Below are 13,262 nucleotides of genomic sequence, written 5' to 3' on the forward strand. Positions count from 1 at the left end.
GCATGAATGAATACGTCCAGACATCTGTACAATTGATTGGTTCCCCAATGATGGACATCAACAATCAAGTTCAAGTTTGTTTTCCTATGCAAACATACCCAGGGTATAACTGCAATGGAAATAAGCTCTTTGAACAGCATTGGTACATTGGAAATTTGACTAACATAAGTTAACATAAACTTAAATTAACATAAATTATATACAACAAAATAAACATAATGATAAACATAAAAGACCCTATTGTATCCACCTCCACTGCTGTTGCCAGCAGCCCATTCCATGGACTCACCACTCTGAGTAAAAAACTTACCCCTGACATCTCCTCTGTACCTACTCCCTAGCTCCTTAAAACTGTGTCCTCTTGTGGCAACCATTTCAGCCCTGGGAAAAAGCCTCTGACTATCCACACAATCAATTCCTCTCATCATCTTGTACACCTCTATCAGGTCACTTCTCATCCTCTGTCGCTCCAAGGAGAAAAGTCTGAGTTCACTCAATCTATTCTCATAAGGCATGCTCCCCAATCCAGGCAACGTCATTGTAAATCTCCTCTGCACCCTTTCTATGGTTTCCATATCCTTCCTGTAGTGAGGTGACCAGAACTGAGCACAGTACTCCAAGTGGGGTCTAACCAAGGTCCTATATAGCTGCAATATTACCTCTCAGCTCCTAAATTCAATTCCACGATTGATGAAGGCCAATACACCGTATGCCTTCTTTAACCAGAGTCAACCTGCGCAGCTGCTTTGAGCGTCCTATGGACTCGGACCCCAAGATCCCTCTGATCCTCCACACTGCCAAGAGTCTTACCATTAATACTATATTCTGCCTTCATATTTGACCTACCAAAATGAACCACTTCACATTGGGTTAAACTCCATCTGCCACTTCTCAGCCCAGTTTTGCATCCTATCAAAGTCCTGCTGTAACCTCTGACAGCCCTCCACACTATCCACAACACCTCCAACCTTAGTGTCATCAGCAAAGTTACTAACCCATCCCTCCATTTCCTCATCCAGGTCATTTATAAAAAGTCATGAAGAGAAAGGGTCCCAGAACAGATCCCCAAGACACTCCACTGGTGACCGACCTCCATGCAGAATATGACCTGTCTACAACCACTCTTTGCCTTCTATGGGCAAGCCAGTTCTGGATCCACAAAGCAATGTCCCCTTGGATCCCATGCCTCTTTACTTTCTCAATAAGCTTTGCATGGGGTACTTTGTCAAATGCCTTGCTGAAATCCATATACACTACATCTGCTGCTCTTCCTTCATCAATGTGTTTAGTTACATCCTCAAAAAATTCAATCAGGCTCGTAAAGCATGACCTGCCCTTGACAAAGCCATGCTGACTATTCCTAATCATATTATACTTCTCCAAATGTTCATAAATCCTGCCTCTCAGGATCTTCTTCATCAACTTACCAACTACTGAGGTAAGACTCACTGGTCCATAATTTCCTGGGCTATCTCTACTCCCTTTCTTGAATAAAGGAACAACATCTGCAACCCTCCAACCCTCTGATGGATGACCTTGGCCCAGAACATCAACTGTCCAGTTCCTCCGTAGGTGCTGCCTGACCTGCTGAGTTCCTCCAATGTTTTGCATGTATTGCAAAAGACATTAGTGCAGGTTAAGAGAGAGTAAAAGGAAATTAGCAGTTCTCGGATTGGTTTAGGACCCTGATGGTAGTGTGGAAAAAGCCACTGTTGAACCTTGAGTGTGGGTCCTCGGGCAACCGTTAAACCTTTGACCACCAGAGGGGTGATGGTGGTGAGGCTTAATCAGCTGTCAAAGTGCATCACTGGTATTTACTATAGGAAGATGCAGAGTCTTACTGATCAGATGGGAGCTGGCTTTGTTGACCATAGTTCTCACTGAGTGATCCACTTCAGTAGATTTAGTAGGTGGGCAAAACTGATCAATAAAGATGGGCCAGGAAGAAAATGAAAGTGATGCAGAATCACTATGAATATGGAAGAAAATTAACCCAACAGAAATAATGAATAGGAGAGTGAATGGATGTATAAGAAGAAAGGGGAAGGACTAACTGTGACAGCATAAGGATGCATGTGATAAAAAAGTGTTGAGGAACAAGAGTGTGAGAATAATGGGAGAACTAATAAGTGAGGATGAATATGAGAGAGAAACAGAAAGCATTTTCAGGAAAGAAAGAATAATATTGGGTATGAATGTGTGAGAGTGATGGCAAATATTAAAGGGGGTGAGTGTGAGAGTGAAGGAAAGTGCAAGGGTATGAATACTTTTATTTGAAAATCAAAAACCTGCAGATGCTGGAAACCTGAAATAAAATAACAAAATGCAGGGGAGACTCAGCGGGTCAGGCAGCATCCATGGAAAGGGAAACAGAAACAGAGTCAATGTGTGAGACTGAAGATTCGGCATCACAGATTTCCAAATGCCATTACTTACTTGAACAACATTTCCGGAGATGAGGATTTGTTCTTCATTGATATACAGGTAGACCGGAGAGATCAGTGTCATGTTAGGCATACTCCACTTGTCAAAGTTTATGATTAGTTGGAAAGAGATGTCTGGTAGCTTGTGACATATAGTGGAGAGGACAAACGAGCAAGCAGCAGGAAATCGCAGGAAAGCTCCATCGAAAGTCTGGAATATTCCGCCACCAGCCGCAATGCAGTGGGAGTTCTTCTTACTGTAACAGCCTCTGACCCCGTTGTGAAGCGAACACAATTCCTCGCTCTTGCACTGACGAGAGTCACACTGCACCATGTTGCGGCCCATACATCGGCAGTGCTTGGAGCAGTTGGTGTTCCAAAAGAACTGCCCTGGCTGAGAAAAACAGAATGGTTTTCAGAGAAACCTAACTCCAGGAAGAAGCAGAACCCAGATCAGCAACAGCATCCAAGAACATATGTAACACAACACACCGTTAATCCAAAAGGTCAGGTCGGCTGAGAAAAGGCATCGCTTATAATTCTTGGCTTAACCTTACTGTAGTTTATAAAGCTATGAAGACATACACATGGAAGATAATCACAGTATTCTCCCCAGGGTGGGGAGTCTAAAAACAAAAAGCATAGCTTTAACACAAGAGAAAAAACATGCAATGGGGTCCTGGGGAGCATGTTTCTCCATATATGAGATGAGCTACCAGAAAAGCTAATAGAGGTGGACACAATCATGACATTTAAAAGACTTTTAGACAGGTACATGGATAAGAAAAGTTTAAGACCAAATGCAAGCAAATTGAACTACCTCAGTTACATATCTTGGTCAGTATAGATGAGTTGCTGAAGGGCTTGTTTCAAGGATTATAAGTGTATGAAGCTATAAACCAGGTTTAGGAGCAGGAAGATATTCCTAACTTTGAACCTGTTCCAATCTCAAATACTTAATGTAAATTAACTCAATTTACCTCTCTTCGGTACATAACTCTAAGTATTCTTACTTAAAGGAGAATGAATCTGTTCTGAAATAAACTTAAAGGGTCCTACCCGAGCTGGGGATGGTACTTGGCATTTCCATTACACTGTGTGAAGATTTCCAAACTACTTGTGAATAGGCTGGTTCTAACTTCTAACTCATTCTGCCCTCTCTGTTTTGGACTACCTTCAGATAAAAAATAGAGTGGACAGAGATAAACCCTCAGCCATTTCAAAGAAGGTAAGAATCATGGGTCCCAACTTACCTCATAGTATTTGTCCTCAACCACACAGCCACAGTCCTGGGGAAGGATACATGTTCTTCCATTGAGCAGGAAGCCATCATTGCATTGACAGCCCTCCACACAGTAATGGGTGCAGTCCTGGTGGGTTTTGAAAGCGGAACACTGGGGTTGGCACACTGACATACAGCTCTCGTAGTGACTGTTCGCAGGACAAGTGATCACTGTGTGAAAGAGGATCAAACTAAAATCCTTTGCCAAAAGTAAGTTAACTATTTTATTAATATTCCTTTCCAATCCATTAATTTGGATTAATGTTTGAGCCAGTGAACTGTTTCTACAATGTTAATTAACTTATATTACTCAATTATAATGCACTATTAATTATGGACTATAGAGTATTGTATTAATGTGCTATAACCTCAAAGAAGCTCATAAAATCATGAAGAGTATGGATAAGGTGGAAGCTCATAGTCCACTCTCAGAGCTGGGGAGTCCAAAATTAGAGGCCACTGATACAAAATGAGAGTGAAACATTTAAAAGAGATCTGAGAGGTAACTTGTTTACACAGTACTTGGAATGAGCTGCCAGAGGAAGTGGTTGAAGCAGGTTCAATTGTGAAATACAAACAAGAGGCATTTGGATAGGTACATGGACAGGAGGGATTTTGAGGGCGAGCTGAATACATACGACTGGCATGAGCAGGGAGGATGTAATGGTCAACATGGACCAGCTGGGCTGAACGGCTTGGTCCTGAGCTGTATTACTCCAGGTCTGGAGAGAAAACATCACAGTAATAAAACAAACTCTGTAGGTCTAACTCAATCAGCTCATTATTTAAATGGTGACCAGCTTTCTTTGTGCAGAGGGCCTTGGAAGCACTTGTGCATGAATCACTGAAGGTTGATTTGCAGGTACAAGTTATCAGGAGGGTGAATGGAACGTTGGCCTTCATTGCTAGGAGGTTTGAGTTTGGGGGGGGGGGGTTATGCTGCAACTGTACAGGGTACTGGCAAGGTCCACTTGGAGTACTGATTGCATTTCTGGTCTCTTACTTGAGGAAATATATTGTACTGGCTTTGGAGGAGGTTCAGAGGAAATAGACAAGGTTAAAGAGTTAACCCTGGTGCAGAGTTGAGGAGGATTAGCCAATGAGGGTGAGCCGTCTGGTACTATACTCGCTAGAATTCAGAAGAATGAGAGTGACATCTTATAGAGATGTATGAAATTCTGAAAAGGATGATATTTTTGTGCGCTACAGTTCCCGAGGAGACATCGGATTGTGCAGTGGGAGAGATAATTTAAACGAAGCGAGCAGGGGTCAGTCAGAACATCTTGCGCACCATAGTTCCCGAGTAGACATTGGATTGCGCAGAGGGAGTCTATATGAAGAGTGCATTCGTGCGCGCCGTCGTGACACTTTACGCGCCACAGTTCCAGAGGAGCCTTTGGATTGCAGAAGGAGAAAGAGCCTAAAAGCAGCGATTGGGACCGTCATCACTGTTCCCGAGGAAGCATAGAATTGCACAGAGGGAGAGTGTCTCAAAGAAGCGTGCCAGGGCCGCCATCACATTTTGCGCGCCTTAGTTCTAAAGAAAATATTGGATTGCGCAGAGGGAAGAGAGAGTGTAAGAGAAGCGAGCGGGCGGCGTACGCATATTTGCGCGCCACAGTTCCAGAGGCGGCATCGGATTGCGTAGAGGGAGAGAGACTTTAAAAGAAGCAAGCGGGGTCACCGGTACATTTGAACGCCACACTCTCGAATTGCCATTGGATTATGTAAAGGGAGAGAGAGAGTTTAAAGCAAGTGGGGATAGTCGTCATATTTTGCGCACCGAAGTTCCCGGACTGGCATCGGATTACGTAGAGAAAGCGAGTCTAAAAGGAGCAAGCAGGGGCTGTCAGCACATCTTGCGTGCCACGGTGCCCGAGTAGACATTGGATTGCGTAGAGGGGGAGAGAGAGACTGAAAGAAATGAGCGGGGGCAGTCGGCACATTTTGCGCACCACAGTTCCTGAGGAAGCATTAGATTACACAGACGCTGCGAGTGTCTAAAAGCTAGCGTGCATAATAGTTACATTTTGCGCATCGCAGTTCCTGAGGAGGCATTGCATAGCGTAAAGGGAGAACGAGTCTAAAAGGAGTTAGCAGGGGCTGACGTGCCATCTTACGTGTCACAGTCCTCGAATAGACATTGGATTGCGTAGAGGGAGAGAGTCACATAGAAGCGAGTGGGGACCATCGCCACATTTTGCATGCCACAGTGCAGGAATAGACACTGGATTGCGCAGGAGAGGGAGTTTAAAATAAGCGAGTGGGGGCAGTCGGCACATTTTGTGTGCCACAGTTTCTGAGTAAACATTGGATTGCGTAGACGGAGAGAGAGTTTGAAAGTAGTGAGCGGGGGCAGTCGGCACATTTTGCGCGCCATAGTTCCCGAAAAGGCAGATTGCGCAGAGGAAGAAAAGAGTCACACAGAAGCCAGCGGGGTCACCACCACATTTTGCGTACCACAGTTCCCAAGGCGGCATCGGCTTGCGCAGTGGGATAGAAAATTTAAAAGAAGCGAGTGGAGATCAGTCAGCACATTTTACATGCCACAGTTCCCGAGGAGACATCGGATTGCGCAGAGGGAGGGAGAGTTTAAAAGAGTTGAGCGGAGGCAGCCCTCACATTTTATGCGCCCCAGTTCCCGAGGAGGCATCAAATTGCGCGGAAGCAGAGTGAATCTGAAAGAAGAGAGCGGGAGCAGTCATCACATTTTGCGCGCCAGTTCCCGAGGAGGCGTCGGATTGTGTAGAGAGAGAGTCTAAAATATGCGAGCGGGGACAGTCGTCACATTTTGGGCGCCACAATTCCTGAGGAGGCATTGGATTGCACATAATTAGGCACTTGGCAAGGACCAATAAAAATAAGTTACCATTAAGTGGGCAGTCATATCGGGAGCGGCTATTGCATGAGTGGGCCAGTATTAGTGTGGGGAGTTTTGGCTTTGGCTCATTGAGGCTTCGGCGAGAAGTATAGGTCATAGGTAGATTTTTTCCGTGACTTATTCTTTCTCTTTAGCCCTGCACATTAAGAACAGTAGGAATGTCAGGTAGGGAAAAGGTCAAGTATGGTGCTACTAATGCTCTGAACTGTCTATATTTCAAGTATTGTAGGAAAGACAGATGAGCTCAGGGCATGGATCAACACATGGAATATTCTAACCATTAGTGAGACTTGCTTGTAGGAGGGGCAGGACTGGCAGCTCGATATTCCAGGGTTCTGTTGTTTGAGACACGATAGGGCAGGAGAGATTAAAGGGGAAGGGCTGGCATTGCTAGTCAGGGAAACTGACAGGACAGACTGAAGAGCCATTGGCTTCACGGGAGAAGCTAGAGAGTGGGAGTAGATGGTTGCTTCTCTGACTGGAGTGCTGGGACTGTTGTTATTTGTCATCCCCAACAACAATCTGGGTGATAATGTGGTTAGCTGGATCAGCAATTTTGTGGATGACACCAAGATTGGGGGTGCAGTGGACAGTGAGGAAGACTATCAAAGCTTGCAGTGGGATCTAAACCAACTGGAAAAATAGGCTGAGAAATGGCAGATGGAATTCAATGCAGACATTAAAGTGTGAGGTGTTACACTTCAGGAGGACCAACAGGGTAGGTCTTACACAGTGAGTGAATAGGGCACCGAGGAGTGCAGTAGAACAGAGGGAGAGTACAGGTCCATAATTTCTTGAAAGTGGTGTCACTGATAGGGTTGTAAAGAGAGCTTTTGGCACATTGGCCTTCATAAATTAATGTATTGAGTACAAGATTGATGTTATGTTGAAATTGTATAAGAAGTTGGTGAGGCCTAATTTGGAATAAGTATTGTGTCCAGTTTTGGTCACCTACCTACAGGAAAGATGTAAATAAGATTGAAAGAGTGCAGAAAGAATTTACAAGGATTTTGCCGGGACTTGAGGACCTGAGTTATTAGGGAAAATTTTGAGAGGTATGCAAAATTGAGGGCCATAGATAGGGTAAATGCAAGCAGACTTTTCCCACTGAGATTGGGTGAGACTACAACTAGAGATCATGGGTTAAGGATGAAAGGTGAAATGTTTAAGGGGAACATGAGGGGAAACTTCTTCATTCAGAGGGTGGTGAGAGTGTGGAACGAGCTGCCAGTGCAATGCAGGATTGATGTCAGCATTTAAGAGAAATTTGGAGGGGTACATGGATGACAGGTGTACGGAGGGCTATGTTGGGTGTGGGTTGATGGGACTAGGCAGATTAATGGCTTGGCACAGGCTAGAGGGGCCAAAGGGCTGTTACTGTGCTGTAGTGTTATATGACTCTATGATAAGTTAGAGGTAAGAAAGTTGTCTCCACTGGTAAGCAACATTGCCTCAAGATTTGGAGGAATAGAATTAGGGTGGAAATGAAGAGAAACTGCTCCCCCCCCCCCCAAGAGGAGCTAATTGGGGATTTCTCTGCCAAGGGAAGCAGTAGAGGCCAGTTCATTGAATAAATTCAAGACACAGATACAGTATTGTGCAAAATTCTTCAGCACCTTAGATTTTCTTTTAATATGGTTTCAGGTGGTATGGCCTCCACAAAGGCCTAATTTCAACATCATTGAGGTTGTCTCTGAATACCTGGAGAGATTGAAGCAAGCAAGACAGCCAAAGTCTGCAGAAGAACAGCAACAAGTTCTCCAAGATGCTTGGAACAACCGATCAGCCGATTTTCTTATAAAACTGCACGACAGTGTACCTCAGAGAATTGATGCAGCTTGAAAGGCAAAGGGCGGACACACCAAATATTGATTTGATTTTTTTTTTAAACTGTTCACTGCCCTTTGTAGTAATTTTTTTTGATATTCAGAAGCTTTTCATTATTTTTGAAAGCATCTTCGCTTTACAGAATTTTTTCCCCATATGTCTGCAATTTTTGCACAGTACTGTAGCTAGATGTTTGCATAGCAGGGGAATTCAGAGTTACGGGGAAAAAGGCAGTTAGATGGAACCGAGTCCAGATAAACCATGATCTTATTGAATAGCAGAGAAGGCTCGGCAGGCCAGATAACCGACTCTTGCTCCTATTTCTTATATTCTTACGTTCATCATCCAGGAGTAGTAAGTGAATTAACCACAAAGCAGATATGCACACTTAGTCACAGAGACACAGAGCATTACAGCACAAAAACAGGCCACCTAGTCCATGCTATTCTGCCTAGTTGCCTCAAACCTGGACCATAGCTTCCCATACCTCACCCACCTGTGTACTTATCCAAACTTCTCTTAAACTTTGCAATCAAGACCTCATCCACCACTTCCGCTGGCAGCTCACTCCACACGTGCGCCACTCTCATCTAGTAATGATGACATCTATATAACTCAAAATATAACTCTAGGCAATATATAACTCAATAAGAACAGTCTGGAAACAGAAGAGAGAATCACACTATTCAATACTCTGGCTGTAAAATAGCATCCAGAATATGTTTCAATCCAGTATTTCATTTCTGTCCCACCTTGTTTCTGTAATTCCAATAACAGAGTGAAGTATTCTCCATCAGTTCAAAAACTGTTCAAAAATATATAACCGTGCAGAACCCCTCTTCATAATTTACAAGAATTCCAGACAGTGCCATCGCCATCCAAATTCAGGTCAAAGGACCCAGTGTATAAACATAATACAAAGGAAATGCTGATCGACCAAGTGAATTTTGTTCCTTCTGTAAAGCAACTTCCTCACTCCAAGAACATTTTTATCTTACCATGCATTGCAATGTATATTGAGCTGGGAATACTTAATAGAATCTATATACACCATGCATTACAATAGCATGCATTAAGTATTCCCAACTCAATAAGAGCGTTATTACAAATGATGACACCCCAAGAAGTGGATGGCAACCCCTTACTGGCTTCCTGCAATTGTGATGAAGTGTCTCCAAATTGAAAAGTAAAATCTATTTTTCTTACTACAGATGCTGCCTGAACTGCCGAGTGTCTCCATTATTTTCTGTTTTTATTGCAGCCAATACTATCGTCAAAGATGCCCACCACACTATCCTCTACCTTCTGAGAGAAGTTACAGGAGCTTGAAAGCCCAGCTTCTTCCTCACGTCTGCCCGGCTTCTGAACCAATCATGTCTTTCATATTCTCTACCCGCCAGTTCTGCCATCCTCTCGGACTCTTAACTCCACCTCTCTCCGTTCTTCCATTATTGTCAGTTTAGCATTTTTTTGCACTACTTCAGATTGCAATGTAACCTTTGCACCACCCGTTATGCGCGTTTTATTTATTGCCGTACTTGTTATTGCCATAAATAATGTTAACGCTGTGAGCCTCGGGCGAACAAGGAATTCCATTGCACCCTGATGTATAGACAACAAACCAATTTAAATCTGAATCCCTCCAAGCAGTTGTAATTTAAGTATTGAACACACACACACACACACACACACACACACACACCCACCCACCCACCCATCCCGTGGCGGCAGCTCTATCCACAAACCACAGACAGGAAAGAGCCTGTAACGAACTTCGATTTGACAACTGGTGAGTTGGAGACGAGGGGCCCGGGACTCACAGCAGCCGGTGATATTTCTCCAGCCCAGCATCCGCACGCCCTGAGCCTGGCAGACACTGCCGTAGTTCTGCAGCCAGTTGCAGGCCGTCTCCCTGTTGCCACGATCGATGCACGAGTCGAATATGCAGTTGTGGTAGAAAAAGGTGGGGTTGACTCTCCCGTGGCAGCGGCTGAACACGTTATCCTTGGACACGATCAGGGCGCAGAGCTGCAGCGTTTCCACAGGGAGGCTCAGCACCCGGTCACACGACGGACAGTTGCGGCTGCAGCCCGGCTGGCAGAAGGGCGTTCCGCCGGGCACCCAGCTGCTGACGAATTCCAGCAGGCTGCCTGCCCTCCTGCCACTGGGGGTCTGCAGCTCATCCCCCGGCTCGCCGTTGAACTGGCCGCACAAACCCCGCGTGGCGTTGGCAAAGGCCCGCGGCACCGTAACCGTCAGCAGGGTGCCCCAGTCGTACATCACCCTGAGCCCGAAGTCCGTCTCCAGGACCACGTAGAGGCCGAAGGAGTGCAGGTTGACCTGACCTCCGCCCAGCTTGAGGGGGAGGTAGAGCCGCTCCTCATTGACCTGGCAAAGGAAATAAATGATGCATCAGGATTGAAGACAGGTGTTCCCTGCCCCTCCATGCGCAGACTGTTTCAGTTCGCAGTACTTTTTGTACAAAAATAAGTTTATGCCAGAAACTACAAAATCTTCTGTTTAATTTTATTTCTATAAGGCATAGGAGCTGAATGGGGCCTTTCGGCCCATCGAGTTTGCTCCGCCATTTGATCGTGGCTGAGTTATTATCCCTCTCAAACCCATTCTCCTGCTGTCTCATGGAAATTTGATGTCTCCACTGATCCAGAACCTTTTAAATGTACCCAATGGCTTAGGCTCCACCGCCTTCTGTGGCAATGAATGCCACAGATTCACCACCCTCTGCTAAAGAAATTCCTCCTCATCGCTTCTAAAGGGACGTTCTTTCGTGTTGAGGTTTTCTCTGGTCCTAGACTTTCCCACTATTAGAAACATCCTTTCCATGTCCACTTTACTTGGGCTTTTAAATATTCGATAGGTTTCAATGAGTTCCCCTCGGTCTTCTAAATTCCACTGAATTCAGGCCCACAGCCATCAAACACTCCTCAAACCATTTGATTCCCCAGGATAATTCTCATAAATCTCCAACGCCAGCATATCCTTGCCTAGATATGGGGCCGAAAACTGCTTACAATACTCCAAATGCCTTAATTTCTACAAACGTGGTACAATACTACAACCAAAACACGATAAACAATAACAAACACCAACTAAATTAAACTACTCCCATTCCTGTCTAGGATGGTCTTTATCCCCACAGCAGTAAGCCTGGATGAGCCCTGGGCTACAAGAGCCACGGAGAGCTAACTTGGCCAACCACAGGAGGAATTGTACTGCTTCATGCCTTCTGTCACTGGTAAACAAATATGAAGAGAGTGGGACCAAAATGCAACCAGAAATTGAGGAGCAGCCCCATCACATATGCAAATAGGAGTCACGACCTTGCACAGTCCATGTACAAAAGTGACAAGCAGCTGGGAGACTTAATGTGTTGGAGGGCACCCCACTCTGTTTAGCATCCTCCACTTGATGTACAAGGGAAGGATAGCCACAGAAAGGAACCTCAACTGGGAACACCACACCATCCACCCCACCCCAGACATGTTAATAGTTCATTTGGGCCAGCAGACAAGAGACTGCAGGCCACTGTTCCCTCTAAGTTGTGCAAGTGTGCATGGCCACGCAGTCACTGAAATGCTTCCGCACGCATAGCCTTTGTTGCTGTGCTGCTGGAATTTTATTTTATATAATGGTAACATGAAGTGTCGCACAGTTTTCAGGCTGTGAAAAAAACTTCCTTCTCAGAGCAATGGTTGGTCTGTGCAGATGTAAAAAAGACTTGGAGGGAACGTTGCTGTAGGCGCAGGAATCTGGAAAAGTAGACTGCCTCTGGGTGAACTCAGGAGGCTCAGGGAGGAGCTGTCAGATAGAGACCCTTCACTGGGATTGAGAGTAGAGAGGGAAGGTGGCTGGTATAATGAGGAGGCAGGGGTTGAGACAAGGGCCAGTGGGTGAGTGAGGGGTGAGGGATGATGGTCAGATTTAGCTGGCTGGGGAAGGGAGGGGTAGAGTTGAGAGACAGAGGCAGGGGGAAATCAGTGGGAGCAAACGGAGGGTGAGTGAAAGTGGAGAGAGGCTGGAGGATGAAAATGAACTGATCATTGAGTTGTAGACTACCCAGGTGGAACACAAGATGCTGTGTGAGGAGGTAACCTTGGTTCTTTCCGGGGTTGGGGAGGCCACTGCGGACTGGAGGAACAACACTGGCATAGTCAACAACCCAATGGTACGGATGTTGGTTTTTCCAATTTCAGGTAACCGTTACCTCCCATGTTCCCTCCTCTCTCTCTTTCATCTGGTCCTCCCATTTTTTATTCCCTTTCACATGCAGTCCCCCTCCACCATTTACCTATTTTAATTTCCCCCCTCCTCCTACTCAGGGCAGAGTAGCGTAGCAGTTAGTGTAATGCTATTACAGGTTCAATTCTGCTGCTGTTTATAAGGAGTTTGTACGTTCACCCTGAGGCTGCATGGGCTTCCTCCTGCATTCGAAAGACATACAGGTTAATTGGTCACATGGGTTTAATGGGGTGGCTCAGTATCAGGCTGGAAGGACCTGCTATCATGCTGTGCTAAATAAATAAATGATTAAATAAATACTCACACACAATTCAGCCACTGGATCACCTCATCCATCTGGTTCCACCTGCCTTAATAGTTCCCATTATTACCTTCTTTACCAAACAAATTCCAGCTGTTTTATATTTCTGCTTATCACCCTCCTGCCTTGTTCTCCCAATCTTAACCCCCCACCCCATCTGCCCATCATCTCTCACCTCTGCCCCCCCAGTCCACTAATCACCTGCCAGCTCTTGTCCCAGAACACCTCCCCCACCCCACCCCTCGTTTCATACCACCTATCTCCCTGCCACTCTCAGTCCTGTTCTCC

The 13,262-nt window shown here is 45.4% G+C and overlaps 1 protein-coding gene across 1 annotated transcript in view; it reads right to left on the reverse strand.

Annotated features, from left to right (window-relative positions):
* tecta (tectorin alpha) overlaps window positions 1–13,262 on the reverse strand; it is a 65,569-nt gene that overhangs the window by 21,343 nt on the left and 30,964 nt on the right. The window contains exons 12-14 of the mRNA XM_059957058.1: window positions 10,234–10,801; window positions 3,677–3,876; window positions 2,437–2,817 (exon numbers count right to left, since the gene is read on the reverse strand). Of these exons, the coding sequence (XP_059813041.1) occupies window positions 2,437–2,817; window positions 3,677–3,876; window positions 10,234–10,801 (1,149 nt within the window). The remainder of the gene's footprint in view (window positions 1–2,436; window positions 2,818–3,676; window positions 3,877–10,233; window positions 10,802–13,262) is intronic.

Source organism: Hypanus sabinus, chromosome X2 (genome assembly GCF_030144855.1).
Source record: "Hypanus sabinus isolate sHypSab1 chromosome X2, sHypSab1.hap1, whole genome shotgun sequence".
In the NCBI taxonomy this organism is placed as follows: domain Eukaryota; kingdom Metazoa; phylum Chordata; class Chondrichthyes; order Myliobatiformes; family Dasyatidae; genus Hypanus; species Hypanus sabinus.